General features: G+C 40.1%; 1 protein-coding gene across 1 annotated transcript in view; it reads right to left on the bottom strand.

Moving 5' to 3' along the window:
* TSPAN32 (tetraspanin 32) overlaps positions 1-22,793 on the bottom strand; it is a 1,820,558-nt gene that overhangs the window by 245,135 nt on the left and 1,552,630 nt on the right. Inside the window, exon 6 of the mRNA XM_044082752.1 lies at positions 9,533-9,622. Within this exon, the coding sequence (XP_043938687.1) occupies positions 9,533-9,622 (90 nt within the window). The remainder of the gene's footprint in view (positions 1-9,532; positions 9,623-22,793) is intronic.

Raw genomic sequence — 22,793 nt, 5'->3', positions numbered from 1 at the left:
GGTAGAGGAGTTCTGGTTTGCCTGCAAATTAGTCTTTGAGCAGGTGAGCCAAGAATATCATCACAGGGTATATTTCTGAGATTAAGCAAATTCAAGAGCACGTTGGTATTGTCACACTTTGACTTCTCAGGTAATTGCTTTGCACTCTGCACTGCACGTTCAGCTAGACCATCTGACTGCGGATATTCAGGACTACTGGTGACATGTACAACGTCCCATTCTCTTCCACATTTCTGAAACAACTGACTAGTAAATTTGAGTACCATTGTCAGAAAGAACTTTGTGTGGACTACCATGGACTGAGAAATGGCGTTTAAACTTAGTATTAACAGCACTGGATGTTAGGCTGGTATTAGATCAATCTCAAACCAATTCTAATAAGAGTCTACCAAAACCAAGTAGCTTTGAATGTTCCTCTCAAAGATATCAGTGGCTACTGTTGACCAAGGTAGTTCAGGAACTTGACTTAGCTGAAGTGGTTCTTTCTGCAAATGCGGTCTAGTACTATTGCATACTGAACAGAAATTAAGTACTTTATCAAAGTCTTTTGGTAATGATGGCCAAAATACCAATTCTCTCGCTCTTCTCTTAGTGGATGCATAACATGGGTGACCACGATAAAAAATCTGGATATATTCTTGTTGTAAGGAAGCAGGAACAACAATTTTAGGACCTTTGAAAATAATGCCATCTTCCATCAACAATTCATCTCTGTATGGAAAATAGGTTTGCACTTCAGGTGGTAGGCTAAATTGCTTTGATGGCCATCCAACATTAATGTAGTGAGTGAGCTTTTGCAAAACTGGATCAGTCATCGTGTGATCTCTTAACTCATCAAGCCTAGTGGTAGAAAAATTATGCACTGCCATCACGTTGAAGTCAAAATTCTCTGTATCAAGCTGTTCCATCATATTTCTTGGCAATCTGGATAAGGTATCAGCCAGATAGAGTAATTTGCCTTTCATGTAGACCTTTTGAAATTGTACTTTTGCAATCTGAGCATCATTCTTTGTAATCTCACTGGAGTGGAATGCATAGGCCTCTTTAGAATAGTAACTAGAGGTTTGTGGTCATTTTCAATCTGAATAGCTCAACCACAAATATAATCATGAAACTTGGAACATGCAAATACAATTGCCAAAAGAGCCTTCTCAATTTGAGCATACTGCATCTCAGTTTGGGTAAGTGTTCTAGATGCATAGGGTACAGGTCTGCCCTCTTGAAGTATAACTGTGCCAAGACCAAATTTTGAAGCTTTATACGAAAAAGTGACTGTTTTGTTCACATCACAGTATCTTAATGTAGGTGGGGTGGCAATTTCCCACATCACAGTATCTTAATGTAGGTGGGGTGGCAATTTCCCACTTAAAAGGTTTTCAAATGCCTTCTGGTACTGTTCCAACCATTACCATACAAAATGTGTGTGCATTAGCTCTCTTAAAGGTGCTTTCAACTCACTGAAGTCTCAAATAAACTTGTCTAAATAGTTGCCCATGCTTAGGAAATGCTGTAGAGCTTGTACACTGTCTAGTGATGACATCTCAAGAATAGTTGCTTGCTTGGTCGGGTCTGGTCTCAAGCCAGCACTAGTAAATAAATTACCTACATATGTAACTTCTGGAAGTCTGAATTTTCACTTCAGAGGATTGAGCTTCAAGTTTACTTCACGTGTTCTATCTAGAACCTTCTTCTGATTTCTGTCATGCTCTGCTTCACTATTGCTTCTAACCAATAAATCTACTATTATGGCACAAGGATAACCCCCAAAAATTTGCTCCATTGCAGGCTGAAAGACTTCACTTGCAGAATTTATTCCAAATGGCAGCTGTAGGAATCTCTACCTGCCAGATGGAGTACCAAACGTGTTTAGAAATGAGGATTTGCAGTATCACTTGCCAAAATGAACACTTTGCATCCAAGACAGTAAAAAGTACAGTTGTGTACATCTACCATAAATGTAGATGTTCGTGTGTCTTCACTGTTGCAGTCATGACTGTAAGGTTCTCCCCTGCTGGCAGGCAGTCCTCGGTCGGCCAGAATCCCAAAGTCTGGGTCCGGCGTTGGCTGTTCAACCATGCTCCCTGACGTCAGAGCGCCAGGAGTACAAAGCTGACAGCCGACGCCATCTTCTCCAGTTTTTTTGCCCCAGATGTCAGGAGTCCCAAAATGAGAAAGGTCCCATATCCTTTCCAAATACACCTCAGAAGAATGATGAAAAAAGGAACCACACAAAAGTAAAAATAAGAGGGGACAGGAGGGAGGGAAACCCAGACTGCAACAGTGAAGACACTCGAACATCTACATTTATTGTAGGTGTACACAACTGTACTATGTTCATCGTGTTTCACTGTTGCAGTCATGACTGTAGGGTAGAATCCCAAAGCTGAAAGAAAGGGAGGTGGTCATAAAGTGGAAGGGGCGGCTAAAAGGCCCTGCAAGACTGCAGAGGCAAAGCCTGCCCTAGACTTAGAGTAGAAAGGAAGATTGTAGTGCTTAGAAAATGTATGCACTGAACTCCAAGTTGCAGCTTCCAAAATATCCTTGGTAGGAACTCCCCTGAGGAAGGCCGCAGAAGTGGCAGCAGCTCTGGTGGAATGAGTCCATATACTCCCTGGGATTTGCTTTCCATGGTGTGAATAACAAAATCTGATTCCATGTGCAATCCATTTAGAAATGGTCTGTTTTGAAATGGCTTTACCTTGGGAACTTGAAGCATAAGAAACAAACAATTGTTCTGATTTTCTGATGTCCTTGGTTCTGTCTAGGTAAAAACGTAGTTGTCTGTGTACATCCAAGGAATGTAAGATCCTTTCCCCTTTATTTTGAGGAGTGGGGAAAAAAGTTGGCAAGTGGATAGTTTGATTTAAAGCCACTTTGGAAACCACCTTAGGCATGAAGGTAGGATTAGTCCTCAAAGACACCCTGTCTTGATGAAAAATAATATAAGGTTCCACAGCCATAAGAGCTTGTAACTCTGAAACTCTCCTGGCAGAGGTTAGGGCTAACAGGATGGCTGTCTTCCAAGATAAAAACTTGATGTCAGAAGAGGCAGCAGGCTCAAAAGGAGGCAAGGTTAGTTTTTCCAAAACATAGTTGAGATCACAAGCAGGAATGGGAGGAGATCTAGGAGGTCTTAAGTTCTTAGCTCCTCTGAGAAATTGTCTCATGAGCTGGTGGGAAAAGATTGGAGGGTCTGTATTATAATGAGCAGAAATAGCAGAGGCATGTATCTAAATGGAAGAGAAAGAGAGACCCTTATGTAAGAGATCTGTCAAGTAAAGTAAAATTAAAGGAATGTTCGGAAGAAGAGGATCAGAATCCTGAGCCTGCATCCAGGAACAAAATCTTTTCCATTTTCCTGCTTAAGATTTTCTAGTGCTAGGACGTCTGGCTTCTAAAATGACATCCATAACCTGCTTGGGTAGGAAAGAAGAAATAAAAGGCTCTGGATTAACCAGGCCACCAGGCTGAGAGTTCTGACATGAGAGTGTAGAACCTGACCCTGATGTTGGGACAGAAGGTTCGGAGACTGAGGTAAAACCAAGGGGGGTCCAGACATAGTTTTTTTTAGAGTTGTGTACCAAAACTGTCGAGGCCAATTTGGGGCCAGCAAGATTATCATCTTGGGCTGGTCCTGTTTTATCTTTAATAATACCCGCGGAAGAAGAGGAAGAGGTGGAAAGGCATATCCCGAGAGGTTTCTCCAACTGAATGATAGGGCATCCACTTTCCAAGCTTCTTTGTGGAAAGCCCTGGTGCAAAAATTCTGTAGTTGATGATTGAGATGGGATGCAAAGAGGTCTATGTGAGGACATCCCCAGACTGCTGTTATCATCCTGAATATTTCGGTGTCCAGCATCCACTCGTGTGGATCCGAAAGGTTTCTGCTCAGACTGTCTGCCAGGAAGTTTTGCTTCCCTGGTAGAAACTGAGCTTGAAGGTCTAGATTGCAAGCTAGAGCTGTGTTCCATAGATCCATGGCTAGTCTGCAAAGGGGGTAGGAATGAGATCCCCCTTGCTTGTTTATGTACCACATAACTGTGGTGTTGTCCATCCGTATTAGTAGTTGTCCTGGTTGTAGAAGATTCCTGAAGGCCATTAGAGCTTTCTGAACGGCTAACATTTCCTTTAAATTAATATGCAGGTGCTTCTGATCCTTTGTCCAAAGGCCCTGCAGACAGTTGCCCTGAAAATGGGCTCCCCAAGCATAATCCGAGGCATCCGTGGTTAGAATCTGAGTGGCCGGAGGCAGACAGAAGGGTTTCCCTTTGTTTAGAGTACATGCCCTGGACCACCAAAGGAATTCCTTTTGAAGACAAGGCAGGACGGAGATCAGTATGTCTAAACTGTGGCAATGCTGAGACCATACACTTTTTAGGTACCACTGTATTTTCCTCATGTGTAGTCTTGCATATGGTACGAGAAGGATGCAGGAGGCCATGTAACCCAAAGCCTGCAGGAATCTCCTTGCAGATAGCTGAGTTAAAGTTGCCAAGGTTTTGAAAGTTGAAGTCAGCTGTAATTGTTTTTCGGATGTCAGAAATGCCATCTGGGTTGTGGTGTTTAGAAGAGCACCCAGAAAAGTTATCTGTTGTGAGGGTGTCAAATTTGACTTATTTATGTTTACAGAGAATCCCAGGAACTTGAGGAGGTTCTGTACAAATTTCTAGATGCTGGAGTAAGACATCCTTGCTGTCTGCCTGAATTATACAATCATCCAGATAAGGGTAAATTTGAATTCCCTTGAGTCTGCAGTAAGCTACTACTGGAGCCAGGCATTTGGTGAAGACCCTGGGTGCAGTAGACAATCCAAAGGGCAGCGCAGAGAATTGAAAGTGCCTCGATCCGGCCTTGAACCTGAGGTATTTTCTGCATTCCTGCCTGATGGGAATGTGTAAATATGCCTCCTTTAAATCCAAAGTTACCATCCATGCATCTTTGGACAGCATTGGAAGTAGCTGCTGTAGAGTAAGCATCTTGAATTTTATAATCTCTAGAAAGGTGTTCAAGACTGACAGATCCAGAATGGGTCTTCATGAGTTTTGCTTCCTGGGGACTAGAAAGAGCCTTGAGTAAAAACCTTGTCCCATCTCTGAAAGTGGAACCAGTTCTATGGCTTTCATAGCCAAAAGAGCTTCCACCTGGTTTAAGACCTCTGTCCATTGATGTTTTGGAAGGTCTGGCCATCCGCTTGGCCTTGGCAGGGTATGAAAATGGAATTTGTAACCTCTTGAAACCACATCCAGAACCCACTTGTCTTGGGTTATACGAGTCAAATTTTGATAAAAAAGAGAGAGTTTTCCTCCGAGAGGGGCTTCCAGGCAAGAAGTGCCTGCAGCCCAACAGAGGGAGTCATTGAGTTGGTTTCCTATGAGTTTGTGACCTGTCCTCTCCTCCCCTAGGGGTGGAAGCAGTCCACTGTCTTGGTTTATAAGAAGCTTGTGTTTGAGGCCTTCCTCTGGAGCGTCTATATCTACCCCTCTGAGGCCTGTATGAAGTGGGAAAGGACCAATTTTTAGAAGGCCAATTCCTGCTAAATCTTGGTGGCTGTACTTGTAAGAAATCTTTAACTGTTTGCATGGATTTCGCCTTATCCTCCATCTTTTTAATCACCTCTTCAGCTTTTGATCCAAACAAAACATTATGCTGAACAGGAGCATCCAATAATTTAGCTTTTACTTGTTCTGGCAAATTTTGTTCCTTTAGCCATGCATGCCTTCTAATGACTGTGCCAGAGGCAACAGCCCTACAAGAAGCCTCCAGGGCATCAAATCCACAGTGTAAACCATGCTTCCCAACTTGTTCAGTGGCATGCAATAGGTCATGTAATTCCTTATCATCTGCACAGGCAGAAATGGAAGTAAGCTTTTGTTTTAAAACAGACAAGAGAAATTGCTGGTATTTCAGCATATGAAACTGACAGTTTAAAGCCCTAATGGATAAAGTAGCAGAAGTGTACACTTTTTTGCCCCATCTTTCTAAAGATCTAGAATCCTTTTCAGTGGGAATGGGATTTTTGGCAGAAGTGGCCTTAACTCTCTTAGGACCCTGAGAAATGGTTTCAGGGTCAGCAGAAGGGTTCTTGTATAAAAACTGGTGGGAATCAGGAACCCTGTAATATCTATCAGGCTTAACAGGAGCAGGAGGAAAAGAGTCAGGGGTTAAGTTAGCCTCCGAAAAAGCATCATTCACAATATCCAAAACAGGAGGAATAGCCAGGGGTCTATGTTGGGGGAGAAGAAGAAAATCCCTTAGTCTTTTCTTAGATTCCGAATACTCCTGTCCTTCCCAGTGGAAATGTTCCCTCATTTCATGCAAAGTTTCCCCAAAAGAGAAATCCTCAGGGGGAGAAGCTGAAGGAATGGATTCCTCAGCATCAGAATCCTCATAAGGAGGGAAAGAATATTCCTGGTCAGAAGAAAAAACTGAAGAAACAGAAGCCTGATCAGAGGAATCATAATAAACATCCTGCCTTGGCCTTTTATCTGGAGGGGGATGTGAACCCCTAATCATAGTAAGTAAATCCTCCGCCATCTTGAGTAACTGTTTCTGTGACTTGGGAGCCGGTTCAGAAGAGGCCTGTGTTGCAGTCTTTGATTTAGAAGGAGTCTTTGCCTTTATTAGAAGCTGAGTAGGCCTGAAAACCCCTTATGAAGCCGGTACCTGCACAGTGGCTCTGGACCCATCCGAAGGAGCATTGTCCGAAGGTCCTGCAATATAAATATTCAAAGGCCTGGTTGGCTCCTCATGAGAGTCCGTTTCGGCCATCGGTTCTGAAATGGCCGATGACAGGGGCTGCAAAAGCACCTCACTGACGACGGCCAAACCTGAAGCTGGCTCCGCTTGTGCACTATCATCAGATTTGGACCTCAGAGGCCTGTCATTATCCTTGCGACGTTTGTGTACTCCGGTGGCCGGAATCATATCCGACGACATTTTGTTGTTAAAGCACCTACCGAAGTAATGAAAAGCAAAATCGTACCTTCGTTTAATTGTACGTTGATTGAATCTAGCACAAAACCGACAACTAGCTACGTCGTGGTCAGGGCCTAAGCAAGGAATAAAGTAAGAATGAAAATCCTTATGAGGTATTTGCTTCCCACATGAAATACAATTATTAACTTTTTCTGACATCGGACTGGAGCAAGAAAAAGTTTCAACGGGTACTTAGCTTTGAGTGGAGAAGAAAGTCTTCGGACTGAAGTTTATCAGAAAAAATTGTCAGGAGTCAGCCGACCGGCACTTGCGAACTGCTATCACCGCACGGCAAGAAAGACTGGAGAAGATGGCGTCGGCTGTCAGCTTTGTACTCCTGGTGCTCTGACGTCAGGGAGCATGGTTGAACAGCCGATGCCGGACCCAGACTTTGGGATTCTGGCCGACCGAGGACTGCCTGCCGGCAGGGGAGAACCCTACGTCATGACTGCAACAGTGAAACACGATGAACATCAGTGGCATTCGGTATTAGAAGTGCGACTTCAACTGTGCACATTGGATGATATGGTTTCTTCAATATTTTGCTCAAATCTCTTGGGTCAATATATATTCTTATTTCGTTTGAGCCTTTTTTGTGACATCCATTGATTTGGTCCTGTGATTGGACAAATCACACCTTGCTGCACCATTTTATCGAACTGAGCCTTAAGTTTATCCTGCATAGCTGTCAGAACTCTTCTCGCTGGTCTGACTGCTGGAGGGATCTCTTGGTCTAACTTCATGGAATACACAACTAGAAATTTACCCAACTTGTCAGCAAAAACATCAGCATACTCTGAGAAAATGGCTTCAGAAAAATTAGAACTCAGAAATGCACTTATGTAATGAACCTCTTTAGCAAAGGAAAGCAGATTCATTATCAAACTATCTTTGAAACTCGGTAAAGACTGTACTGGTCTTCGGATTACACAGAATAACAAGCTGTAATAGTTCTTGGCTAAATAACATGAAAGCATCACTGAGCCTTCCATTTGAATTTCTTCACCTCCATAAGCAACAAGTTTCGCACTACGGACAACACTGAGTCATTCATTAGTTCTCAATTAAGCAAATGTGTCTGCTGATGTAACATTACACTTTGAACCAGTGTCTACTTTAAGCTCTTTGGATTTTCCATTAATCTGGACAGTACAAAACACTCTGCTTCTTGCTAGTAAATTCACTGCATCAACTCTTTCACCAAGCATGGATACACAGTCTCCATAGAAAGCTGACTGTTTTGGCACTACTTGATCAACTTGCCTCTTTGTGTGACTTTTCTTTGAAACTAGGTGAGGTTTACTTGATTTGCAAAACTTTTTGAAATCATTCCATTTTTTGCACTTGTGACATTGCTGACCATATGCTAAGCACTTCTGTTTTTTAGACTCATGATTTGCACCACAATTGCAACAGTTAACAATAAAGCTAGACATGGGTTTTGGTGATTCATACTTGTACTGCACTGAGCTTGCTCCTTTCTTAGAACTTGCTGGAAAGCTATGTGGTTTGAACTGGCAGGGGTTGTGGCTGCCATGTGCTTGGGCCTGCTTCTGTTTGCCACGTGTTGCATGTTATACATTTGCTCTGGAGCTTAATGAAACCATGGTCTTGCCACTTGCAAGCCTTCGTCTGTGTTTCTCTGTCACCTCATGGAATTGACAAATCTCTATGGCTTTGCTCAACTTTAAATCACTGTCACGAAGCAAAATACTTCTCACAGCAGCATTAGTAATATCACATACAAGCGTGTCCTTTATCAACTCATCTTTTAAGTCACCAAACCGACACATTTTAGTTTCTTTTCTCAGGTCAGTTATATAAGCTGCAAAATTTTCCCCTAGTTTCTGATCTCTCATGTAAAACAAATGCCTCTCTAATTTAGTACTTGTCTGGGGGTTACACATTTCTCTGAACATGCGCTATAGAAGTTTACTGACTGTAATTTATATACAAACTAACAAGTGCGATCATGCGTGCTCACTCTTTGGCTGCTCTTTCAAAATGGCTCTAGGGACTGCACGCCTCTGGAATTTATGCATGCATGTATAGTCTTTAACATGCTTCTTAAAGACACAGCACACATCACATACACTCTGATCTACACACACATCTACATTCCCAAAGGCAGCATTTCTCAAAAATTCATCCATCATTTTTCTTAAATTATACGGTACTTTTTCTATCCCTAAGCTTAAATGGCAATGCACTCTTTACTCCTAATATTTCACAGTCCACTAATACTTCCATTTATTTAGCTGAACAACTGAGTACAAGAATATACCTTTCATGTATATTTGTACTGCCCATGTTTGATGTAACTTATTTTCCCACAGTCTTTCAGGTGTACTTTTTCCTGAAAAAGTTAGCTCTTCCATATAATAACAAGAGTAAATTCAGTTCAGTAAATGTCTATATCCATTATATAGATTTGGGTCACCATCATAAATTTGTCAGTTGAACAGTGACGTATTTGGGTTACTGACAAAAATATTATAAAAATTTCAAAGCCAAACAGTGCAAAGTTAGATACAAGGTAAAGTGCTTATTAGTTTACCTCTCCAGTTTCCCAAATTTCAGAAGAACAGGTTTCCATTTCAACTCTTCCAAGCTGCACAGAAGAATTCTTCTTTCCACAGCAAGAAAACTATTAGATCAAAGTAAACATGTACTAGTCAGAATAAAGAAATCATAAATTCAATTATTTTCCTTGAAACAGTATATCAAGATGAACCAAAAGTTACAAAACCAATGGCACCGTTCATGTAACACTATTTGTCATAGGACAAATCATGAGGGAACTTTGAAGAAATTAACATATCAATCACATGTTTTAAAAGTTTCAGTTTTTACACCAAATGAATAATTCACACAGTAAAAACACAAGAACTGGGTACAAAACAATACTGAAGAATAAAACACCCAAAACACACTGAAGTAGTAATTAAAATGAAGTGAAATAAAACACTGAGTCCAAATCTTAGCACTTTTGTTCTCTTCTAGAACTTCTTCAAAATGTATAACGCATGTGTTGAATTCCACATGTATGCAGCTGTTTCTTCAACATCAAGTTTATTAATTAAATGTATATTTTTCCATCAACATGCTTTTTGATGTTGCCTTCACAGAAGCCATTGTATTTGGTAAATTCAAATTCTATGTCTGACAGCTTTATATATTCTTTGCTGCTACTAGCAGATTTCCTTTTAGTTGGCTTTGGAATATTTATCTTTTGCGAGTTCTTTATTTGTGTGCAGGTTCTTAAACAAGACTTCAGTTACAGTTCATGCTTTTGTAATAGTCCACATAACTCTAGCAAACTCATTGCATGCTACCTGTTTAATTGTTCTTTTGTTGGCACTGAGGAAGCAAACATGGCCAAAAGACAACTTTCAGCCATAACCCAAACTGAAGACAATATGAATGTGCATGCAACTCAAAAATATGAGCAGCATGGACAATAACAAAAGAAAGCAGGGTTGCCTGAAATGCACAATTCTGCTTGGCTGAGACTTATTTACCTGATTTGACGGAAGCAGGACAGTTTGACCCCCCAAAGATATGACCCCAATGCAATTGTATATACTTTCATGTTTACATTTACATTTATTGTCTGTATGAATAGAGAAGCCGCGGTGGTGCAACAGTTAGCATTGTCTCCTCACAGCAAGAGGTTTTCCCATTCGATTCTCGGCTGGAGCACCTTCTGTGTGGAGTCTGCATGTCCTTCCCGCGGTCGAGTGATGTTTAAAGACATACAGGTAGGTGCGTGCGTGAATGGTTGTGCCTTCCTTGAAGGTTGGGCATCGGGCTGGCAACTTGGCACATAAAAATCCACTGCTAGTCATTAGCGGACTGGAGTTCCGCTGTGACGACCCCTAACCGGGAAAAGCTGAAAGACATTACTATGCATAGTTAGTGGACAGTTTGACCCCAATTAAATATAAAAAGTTTTTAAAGTTTTATAAAAGCTATTTATTGCTTAATATTTCAATTGTCATTTTTTTCCATAGGAATTTGATATATTAACTTGTAAATGTTAATTTAATTAATAACAAATTTTTAACTTTAAAATCAATAGTATTTAACATTATAAACATGAATATTTTAAATTAGTGTTTCATATGCAAATATTTTAAACAGTATATATATACTGCGGTGGTGGTGCTGCGGTAGTGTTGTCACCACACAGTAAGACGTTGTCCTGTTCGATTCTCAGCTAGAGCATCTTCTGTGTGGAGACATGCGTGAATGGGCATACCTTCATTGAAGGTTGTGGGTCAGGGCTGGCAACACGGCATGTAAAAATCTACTGTCAATCATTAGCGGACCGGAGTTCCGCTGCGGCGACCCCTAACCGGGAAAAGCTGAAAGACAACAACAACAATATATATATATATATATATATATATATATATATATATATATATATATATATATATGTTTTCTCTGACATTTTTCTCAGTAACTGTGTGGATGCACAAGCTGTATATAATTTTTTTTTTCTTTACGTCAAATTTTCTGTGGTTTATTTTTTTCTTGCCTTGCCATTTCAATGGGAAACTGTCTGGAGTCAAAACGTCCCATACACTATTTGACTACTGATTTGTGAATATGTTGCCTACCAGTAATTTTAAAGGTTAAAACTGCTGTAGCCACTTTTTTCTTGTGAGAAAAGTGGAAATTGCAGGGTTCTCAGGTATTATTTACTGGAAGTAATCTTGCATTGTGAGTTTCTATTGGCTATTGCATACCTGTGCATTTCAGTTTACTCTCATGTACTTGACACAGGTGTGGTTGAGTCCACCTTCATGAGTCATGCATTGCAAACTTTGTAATGTTGAAAACCAACATTACTAACTGTCCAGCTTTGTCCCCCATCTGGACCCATGGTAACCCTTGTACCTGGGTACAGAGTGGTAATGAGTTTCGGGGATCTGTTGTTTCTGGTGGTTATACTGGAATCTGGCATTTCAACTTTATCAGAATGGTTTTGAAAAATGGAGTAGTTGACCACCTGTGTGTCTGGTACATGATAGCAAACCATGTCTATCTGTGGTATTGCTTGATTTTGGTCTTCGTTGATCAGAGCTGTGGGACATTTTGCATCTCCTGCAACTACAACTCTAGGTATGTTATGGTAGACAGTAGGTGTAATTCTTAACTGCCCCCTCCTGAGTGACTTAGCAAATTGTTTCTGCTGTTGACTAGAGAACTCACTAGAACCTCCAGCATTATAATTTTTGCTTTAGGTTTAATCTGATTGGATGGGTCTGTTACTGTACCTGCTGAGTTACTCTCTCAGACTTATTGCTATCAGGTTAGTCCCTTCTTCTTGCTTAAACTACTTGTAGGCTTGTTATTTTGGTTATTGTGACCTTCTGATGACACAATCCTTATACCCACTGACCTCTTTTCATTTAAGATCCTTGTATCTAATGACTTCTTGTATTTATTTGACCTACCTTGATGAAATGGATGTCCAATACACTTGTGTCCATTATGTTGCCAACCCCTTAGCACTTGGTGATCTTAGGCAGTGTTGAAACCACCAAATGCTCATGGACAGTAACCGACAACTTGACATACATACCACAATATATGAGAGATGTACTTACACAAAATTAAGGCCATCCTTTCAGCAACTAGGATGATCTGTGAGCAACACACATTACCACCTGCACCTCTGCACAAACATGGCAAACCAACATCTTTTGGTGGTGTTGAAAAGTCATTTCCTAATCCTTCTAGAAGCAGGAAGATAAATCTTCAGCAGAGATCTACAGGTATGACACTGGCAGCCTCTCCCATAATAAAGAGTCACCAAGCTGCCAGCTGTAAACAGTCTACTACCTTTAATACCAAGTACAAATAAAAATGTCTTAGTAAGTGGTAGCTCCATTGTCAGGCAGAGTGACTCCATATTTATGAGTCTGGACAAGGCAAAGTGATAGATGTCTCTCTGCTGCAAGGATAAATAATGTTACAAGGATTATACATTCCCTTATACCTGGCAAATATGAACCTGTGGTAGGTCATGTGAGTGTGAATAACTTGATTACCCTACCCTGAGAGACATATTGGCTCAAACTATGCTGGTCCTGAGTGGAATATTACCTTCACCAAGAATGATATCTCCATAGAGAAAATACAATTGGCTAAGTAGCTGATGTCATTCTAGCAGGATGAGATGACTGGTAATCCAACTTGCTTCATCGGATAGCCTACACCTCTTATTTCACTACTTCTGCATACTGTTAATAGCACTTTCTGCCTCTATAGTTTCCTTTTTAGGCAGAGTCCAGCTAATGGATGTTCTAATCTAACCAACAATACTGCAACAATAAACCTGAATTGAGATTGAAATCCGAATTACATAAAAGGTTACACTTCTTAATGCAGAAGTCTTAGTAATAAATTGCCTGACATTGAGGGTCTAATGCACTGTGAACACATCTATTTCTCTGTAGAAGCAGAGACTTGGCTGAACACATCCATTTCTATTTAGTAACTGAGACTTGGCTTAAGTGTATAAACAACTCTCCCTCTATACCAGGGTTCTGTCCTTCTCAAAATTCAGGCCTGAGAAAAATTGTGGTGGAGTAACCATATTTTCAGTGAAAATATCAAGTCTAGACAGATACCCAAACACTCACAAATTGACCTTAATTAGCTTTCACTTTAGTTTTTTATCTATTTATTATATTTGTTAACTAGGCAATGTCTGACTGGGCCAGAAGCCCATTTTCAGCGAAGGCCTGGGGAGAAAAGCCCTGGAGTAGTATCAATACTATCAATTATAATTAAAATTAAAAAAAAATTAAAAACAAATCACAACAAAGTATCAAAAACCAAGTAACAGTGTGCAAATACATACAGAGAAGAATAAACAGAGACATCAATGCAGCTGCAATTAAACCATGTGGAGGAGTGCAGCAGGATAAGGTTATAAAGATATGTGCAGTTCAGCATAGGGATGAAGGGGAAAGTAGGAAGGTTACAAGCAGCAGGAAGAGCAGTGAAGTTAGGAGGAGTGATGTAGTAAGGGGTTAAGATAAAATTAGCCTGGAGTATGGAAAGAGCAAAGCCAATGACTAGCTAGGTAGTTTTTTAGGAGTTGTTTGAACTCATGACTGTTAGGATTTTTTGTGATGGGTTGAAGAACAGTGTTCCAAAATTTTGAAAGATAGAGGGAGTCGCCATGACAGTTGTGGGAGTGGATAACCTTTAGCATTAGTTTGTCAGAGGCTCTTAGGGACTTGAGATTAATACTAGGCTGGACTAAATTTGAAAGAGCAGGGGAGTTGCTGGCTTTGTAGACTATTTTGTGGGCCATGGTGAGTTCATTGAGAGATAACAGGTAAGGGAGTTAAAGCCAGTTCAGCTTGGAGAGAGTGGTGCAGTGGTGAGTCCTGTGTGTATAATTACTGGTAAATTTGGCAATTTTATTGTAACAGGATTCTAGGTTATTGAGGTCAGTCTTACGCAGGTTTGTGAATATATGTTAACCATAGAGGAGTGTAGAAAGCATATGAGACCTAGCAGCGGCCAGCGTAAGGCACGGTTTAGGCCTTTAGAGGGTGCCAAGTTTGATGTGAACTTTTTTGATAGTCAGAGAAATTTATTTATCAAATATTAGATTTTCATCTATTGTGACACCTAGAAGTTTAGTCTGGTTTGTGGATTGGAAAGACAGCTATGAAACCAGGAGAGGGATAATGAACTGAGACCATAAGATGAGAGTTTGTTTAGTAATTGGTGGGAAATGGTGTCAAAGGCTTTAGACATATCGAGAAAGAAGAGACAAGCTGGCCTTCATTTAAGAGATGATGAACAGTGATGATGAAAGTTATTATGGCAGTGCTAGTACTGTGTTTAGGCCTAAAGCCATGCTGAGAACTGGATTATAGGTTGTGACTAAGGAAATGGTTAAGGAGTTGATTGTGGATGCATTTTCCTAAGATTTTTGCAAGGGTTGAAAGGATGGCTATGGGACGAATGTTAGATGGTTTTTTAGAGGGTCCGCCTTTTTGAAGGGGGAATGATGTGAGATATTTTCCATAGAAGTGGGACATCAAGATAGATATATGGTAAGCTATAGATGGGGTGGAATTTTTTAGAAATTCATTAGGAAGTTGGTCAGCTGCAAGACAGCAGGGTTTTAGTTTGGTTGGGAGAGTTTTTATGTAACTAGTTTGAATGGAGGTGAAAGTGACAGGGTTGGAATTGTCTGGAGCAGGAGTGGGAAGAGTAAGTGGTTGATTAGGCTGGCTACCTAGCAGGGAGGTTATAGCATTTATAAAGTGAGAGTTGATTTGAGTTGCAATAGGATCAGAGTTGTTTGAGGTGACAGGGGCAGGGGTTGAGGAGATAGGTAATGCTTTGCCATAATTTGGGGAGATTGTTTAGATGCTTCTGTTGATAGGTTTGGAAGCAAGTTTTTTGTCTTTCTTGATTTGTTTCTTAGCTAGATTCTGTAGCTGTTGATATGTTAAGAGGTTTACTGCATCTCTGGTGGTTTGGTAAGCTAACCAGGCTCTATCTCTGTGTTTAAGGAACAGTTTGGTTTCAGTGGTTAGCCAAGGTAGTTGCTTAGCTTTTGAGTGCACTTTTCTTAGTGGGAGTAAGTTTATTAAGTATTTTAAGGAGGATATTGTTGAAATACTGAACAGCCAGGTCTAGCTGGAGGTTTTTAAGTGGTGTCCGGTCACATTGTTGAAGCAACAGGTTAAAAATAGAGGGGGGAGAAGTTTTTCTTTGTGTGGATGTATTTGTAAGTGATGTTGTTTTGAGAATGCACATGTTTTCTGTATATAAAGGCTTTAGAATGATTGTGAGTCTGGAAGGCAACCAGCTATGTAACTTAGGTTGGGTTTGCTAGTCAATATCCAGTCTAATGTTGAATGTTTGTCTATGCGAGTTGGACAGGTTATGGTTTGGGTGAAGTTGAAAAGGTTTAGGAAGTTGGAGAGGTAACTGGATGAGCAGGAGTGCCTATCAAGGTTGAAATCACCAAGAATTATAATTTCTTGATTGAAACTGGTAGATGCCCAAGAAAGTAGACTCAATGATGGGAAGGTTATTGCCAGGAGGGAGATAGGTGGCAATAATAATTACTGTTTTATTTGGGTTGATGTTGATGTGAGTATTAGGATTCTGGAGTTGGGTAGGTCAGGAGGAGTGCAGTTTAGTTGCTTAACTTTGAGGAAGAACTTAAACATAATGGTGACTTCACCACCTCTTTTGTTTAATCTGTCTATTCTAATGGTGGTGTGGCCAGTAATGGTAACTTCTCTGTCTTTAATGTGGGGGTTTAACCAGGGTTCCATAATCATAGCTATATCTGGTGAATAGGTGGCAAGGATAGCATGGATTCACTAGCTTTTCTTATGATGCTATGGAGGCTGAAATTGGTAAATATCAGGTCAGTATTAGAGGTTTTTGGAAGAGGGGCGTATGGGTGGGAATGTGTAGAAGACTGAATAGATTTTGTCAGGGTGATAGGAGAGGAAGATTGTAGGCAGGGTGTGCAGTTACTATTGGGACCAGGGTTTGGATGGATGTCAGCTTGGAGTTTAATTTGTGTTATAGAATGTAATAGAAGATGTCAGTTTGTTAATCAGTTTTAGTTACCTGGAAATAGAGAAATTAGGATAGTAGGTGTGTATGCGTTTGAAAGGCATGAGAAGACTGGTTGAGTTATTATAGAGTTGTGGGCTGATGTCAATATAAGTGTAAGAATAGGAGTAATGGGAGGACAGTGGAAGAGTTGGAGAGTGGAGGGAGGTTGATCTATAGGTGAGGTAAAGAAAAAGGAGTAAAAAATGTTAGTTAAGGGGTAGTAGAGGTGCATGGTGAGTAGAGAGGGGGGTAGTAAAGTTGAGTGTAGGAGAGGGGAGGGGTAGGTAGAGAGTAGTGCTTAGACTAACTGGAGAGAGTAGGGATGAGGAGGTAAGGTTGATAGCTATGAAGATGGAAGTGGATAAGCTGGGTTGATAACTAAGAAGTCAGAGTGGAAGGGGTGTGGTTAGCATAGGAATACATTTGAGGAATGTGGAAATGGGGGTAGAGTAGGGGAGCAGAGTGAGCCCAAACAGAGCAGGTTGAAACCACAACAGGACTCACACAAGTATAAAAAAGTGCAAAAACTATCAGTTGTTGAAATGTCCATTTCTGGTTAGTGATAGGGATTACAGGTGAAAAAACCCACAGTATAGCCATTTTGACTTGAGCAAATAATACTGAAAAGTGTAGAGGTGTAGTAAGTGTTTGTAGTTATTATCTCTGACCTTTGGGGTAAAAAAATAACAGTAGCTAGAAATTAATAAACGTATAGGTTAGATGTATTGTTTAGGAACTTAACACTGCTGAATGAAAGCAAGGGACTGGTGTATGGGGGGGCAGGTAAAGTGTGAACTTGTTAGTGTGCCTGCCACTATGCAACCTCAGTTACTTACACAAGTTAAGTAGAAGATGAAGATATAAAATAATAATGCAGTCTAAAAGGGGATGATGAACTTCAACAAGCTTGGGTACAGGAATGGTCTCAGCGCACTCTCTTGTAGTCAGCAGTGAATGTGTTAACTCAAGGCTGCCTTTCCAGCAAGGGGGTGTACACACACATTTGAAGGGGTGGCTGTAAGAAAAATAAGAAAAACAAGAGGATGTAGTAAAAGGAATTTGGGTGGCCAGTGTAAATACAATATCAGGTTACTTAAATGAATGAGAATAAAAGAGCAGGACAAAGCAAAACACATATGCAATAGCAAGAACTAAATACAAAGGAATGAAAATGCAAATCACTGTGGATATAGGTTCATAGGTTGGTACTAGGCTATTGGCCTTAGGGCCTATACAAGCCTAGCCATAACAATTCCCTGGCCATTTCTTCCCACAGTATTTATTTCCCTGGACCCCTGTCTAGTACGTGACCCCTGGGGTGAATTTCTCCCATCCAATCATCAAGGTTCCTTTTGAAGAGTGCCAAAGAGGCACTCTGCTTGACATGTATGGGCAGTCTATTCCAGTCTGTAGGTCAGGAACCTATCCCTCCAGTATGTTTTGTTCATTGGGATGACAATGTTTAAATCCCTGGAGCGTGTGGCTCTGAGGGATTGGGATTTATTTAAGTGTAGCATGTCCAACAGCTCTAGGTTTGACATGGCCTTGTATGTTAAGCACAGATTGCCTCTGAGTAGAAGATATACAACAGAGGATACCTGGAGTTTTTTTAGATGGTTAGCATAGGGCATCTGCATTAGGCCTGCATGCAAACATCTATCACCTTGGAAATGAGCGACTCCATCAGTTACACTTAATCTGAACAACAGAAATTATCAACTTATAGCCTACTACAGGACACCATCTATGTCTCCAGATGACCAGAGATTCCTATTGTACTAGAGGAAGTACCTGCAACAACAATCTCCCTTATAATGGGGGATATTAATGACTCTTCAATTAAATGGAATACATATACTTCAAAAGTTAGGTATGCCCGGAGATGTTTAGACCTAATAAAGAAAACCATTCCAGAACAGATATTCATTCTGCAAACCTGAGGTTAAAATACTAAAGGATCAAGTTCAAACTAACTAACTTAGCCTCTATACATTATCATCTCTCTAATTGCTCCATTTCTGATTAATTATTCCACAAATGTGTAACTTTATCAAAATCCCTAAAATCACTGCAGACAGTACTTTTGAATCAAAGATTGAGATGAACAAACCTCATTAGACTTTATGAAGTATTATCTAATTTAACTTGCTACATTACCAAATTTCAACCACGAGACAGATTCAGGTATAAAAATAAACAAATAAGCGTTGAGAGCTAGCTGTCCCTACGAGAACTATATATAATGGGACATTTAAGAATAAACCAAACAAAAGAAAAAAAAAACCTTCTTAAGTCATACAGTGAAGCTAACACTCCTTATGTCAATGACCACACAGACACTAACAGCAAGAATAAACCTGCAATCAGGAGAGCAAATCAAGGTAAATTACAAACTTAAGTTGGCCTCTGATGCAAAGGATAGTCACGAGTCCTTCTTTAGCTATATTAGGAAATTAAAAACCACCACCAGCAGTGTTTTGAATTAATCCATAATGGTGGAACGCACTCTCGACCCAACAGATATAGCAAATATTCTATGTTATTTATTTACATTTAGTTACAGTAAGGTCAGACTAGGTCATGCATGACCCCTTTTCAGCAGAGGCCCAAGGAAAAAAGCTTCAAAAACTTTAGTGAGAGAAAAGAAACATACTAAGTTGTTATAGCCTACCCTTTGTGAGTGCAAACAATATTTAAAATATGATTACAGATTAGACATAGACTAGACATACTAGTAAATGTGATATGTAGTAGTTGCCAAAGGAGGAGAAGTAACTAGTACAATATTTTCTCCAGAGATAATTACCCCTTCCCCCTGAATTCCTGCATCTCATACACCCCCATCATAAAAAGGCACATGTGCTGAAGGAACTTTCTAAAAACAAAGACATTACTTACAGGGAGATGGATAACTTATTAGGATCCTTATAAACAGCACCAAACACACACTTATTGAATCCATCATTAGATTGTTTAATATAAGCCTGCATACAAGGTGTGTCCCTGAAGTATGGCAAACTGCAGTGATGATGCCACTACAAAGAACCTCAAGAACTACAGGCACATTAATCTGCCTAGTCTAATTTATAGAAACATGGAATGCATCATAACTGATCTATTTAACTATGACAGCAAAAGACCTTATTAGGCTAGACCTATGTAAGTTTGCCTTTGTCAAAGGGAAATCCTGCTTACTTAACTTAGGCAACTTCTTTGAGAATGCCACTCAGGCTCTGACAGTGGCCATCCTGTCTTCATAGCTTATCTTGATCTGACCAAGGAATTTGACACTATTCCCCATGCTGCCTTAAACATCAGTCCTTAAGTGGTGAGATGGATACAAAACTGGATAAAACAGAGAGAGAACTTGCATTGTCAGATGGGCAAATGCCTCCTCTAAGTATGAAATTAGCTAATGGTGACCCACAGGACTCCGTACTGAGACCTCATCTTTTTGGGATCTACTTCTCTAATCTCCAGAAAAGAAATTGGGATATTCAGCTAACTAAATCGACAGATAACTACAAACAGTAGGTTACATTCAAATCCAAATCTGGTACCATCTCATTTCAGCAAGAGCTTACCATTTTGAACCAGTGTTATACCAAAAAAGGGGTAAAATTAAATGCAAGAAAGTGCAGGATTGTCTCATTTGGGAAGCAGCTTTTTTATATCAAAATACAGCTTAGCTAATATGCCTTTGCAAAATTACAATGTTGTTAGAGCTGTAAGAACTTCAGTCAGAATTTCCTCTCATTCAAACCTAATATAGCTACAGTAGTCAGAAAGCATTGCGTCTATCACAGATATCTAAAGACATATCATCCAGGTCAAAATCACATCTTTGTACACTGTCCTGATTAGGACTGTTATAAGTAAAATTTCCCTTTGGGAGGTATTTATCTCAACATATTAGGCAATTGCAAAGACCCGAGAGATTCTTAAACAAGAAAACTGGTGGTTTAAAGATCTTCAGTTATCAAAAAAAGTTTTTTTGCCTGTGTCTTATACGCTGTTGCAGGGAGATCTATGTCTTCCATTCAGAAACATCAAGGGTCACATTATCTTATATTTCCTGCATTTCACTATATATGAAATATATCTAACACCACAACAACAGACCCACATTTCCACCAACAGATAAATTAAATTCACCAGAGACACTCATCTATTAAAAATCCTCTTATATTGTTTTTAACTTTCAGGGTAAATCTGTTTCAGTGCAACATCCTAGCATTCTTCATATCAAGGATGAGCAATCAGATAGGCCTCCATACATTTAGGTTCATAGATTAGTACTAAGCTAACTTCCCTTGCGAGCCTTTTTAAGCCTAGCCAATTATCCCTTGTGAGACTCAAACCCTGCACCCTGTGCTTGTAAGGCAAACACCTTAACCATTAGACCATCCTCCTGGAATAAGCTGGTTTGCCCTTCTTGAGAAAAGGGGAACAGCATAAGGGTTGGTGTTGGCAAGGTGAGCATGGTCTTTTGATTTGACTGCCTTTTAACCCCATATAATTATGAACTTAACAGCAAGGTAAGTGAAAAATCCTTTATCAACTGTGCAATGAAGTGGGCAAACAACAGTGCAGGTTTATGTCATGAATCACACAGAGAATATTACACACCAGTATCAAAATATCTAAACAACTAACACGTATACGTTTTGCCAGCAATAATGCTTGAGGGAGGGTTTTACATGAAAATAATAGACAACCATGGGTATTTTAAAACCCAACATTACAGGCATATACCCTTGAAAGATACTTTTGTTTCTCCAGAAAACCCACAGCGAAATTTACTGTTATACTCAGAAAATAACACAGTGGTTCTATAGTAAAGGCAAAGCTGTATACAATTTAATTTTTTATTTTTTGCACACTGTTTGCTACCCCTTGCCTGCTATCAGCCCCACCTGGTTAACTGAACATTTGTTCTTAACCAGCAGGATGAAAGTGGACTGGGAGGGTTCATCATTTAGAGAGCCATTAGGAGAAGTTTGAGGGTTTTTTTCTGCTTAGTTCTATCCCTCCTTCAGATGTCTGGTTTGCAGTAGGGGGATGTGCATTGAGCAACCCATGCTGGTCATACCTCACTTCCATAAGTAATGTTGCTAACAAAGCAGCTCCCTTCTCCCCTTCAATTACAGAAAGTGGTATTCTTGGACTCTACTGGAGAACCCCCACTTCTCTATGTACCCTTCAAGTGCCTACTGTGCTCCTCACTCCCAGCAAGAGGTGAACAGGCTTACACTATTTCAGTCATCTCCTTCATTGCAAGGTTCCTCCACTGCCAGGACTGCCAAATGAACCCTGGTCACCTGGGTTACAGTAAGGGATCCAGCCTTTTGTGTCACAAAGCTAGGCAATTTTTTCAAGTTGTGAAGAAAAAGTAGTCCCTATTGAAGATCATGGTAAATGGAAAATAAAAGTTCTTTCTAAAATAAATAGTTTTTTGCTAGCAATACTTATAGAGCTGCAGTGTTACAGCAGTTAGTGTTGTTGACTCACAGCAAGAGGTTTTCCCATTCGATTCTCAGCTGGAGCACCTTCTGTGTGAAGTCTGCATGTTCTCCCCATGGTTGAGTAATATTAAAGACATGCAGGTAGGTGCATGAATGGGTGTGCCTTCTTTAAAGGTTGGATGTCGGGCTGGCAACTCGGCATCATAAAAATCCACTGCCAATCATTAGCGTTTTGGAGTCACACTGTGGCAACCCCTAACCGGGAAAAGTCGAAAGTTAGCAATACTTATCATCATGCACATTAACACCATACTTGTTGTACATTCTGTCTTTCTACATTGGAAAATGTTGGTTTTATTTACAGCTTTCTTATGGTTACCACTTGGTAAAATACAAAAAGTAAATGTTACCTTTAAATGATAACCATTAGTGGGAAATTCTGACTGTTTCTAGCAGACCCTCAGCACACGAAGTAAAGTTTAATTCTTGAGGGTTACAAGGAAAATAGCTGTAATAATCACCCACTTTAATTCAACTTCCTCTTACTGAAAGTTTTAAGCCTCTGGTCTAATCTTAAGTTGATGGGAAGCCAATACTACTGACAAAGATGTAAAAAAACAAGCTACTCACAGTCAGAAGAGAGTCTTTCACTTGGATTATGGACTCACCAAGGAGGACAACCTACCAGCCCCACTATTCTGAACTTGTAGCTCACAGAGATCTATTCAACCA

Source organism: Protopterus annectens, chromosome 9.part0 (genome assembly GCF_019279795.1).
Source record: "Protopterus annectens isolate FY-2018-M chromosome 9.part0, PAN1.0, whole genome shotgun sequence".
Lineage (NCBI taxonomy): Eukaryota > Metazoa > Chordata > Ceratodontiformes > Protopteridae > Protopterus > Protopterus annectens.
The sequence above is the reverse complement of the archived record's forward strand: the minus strand, read 5'-3'. Positions and strand labels throughout refer to the sequence as shown.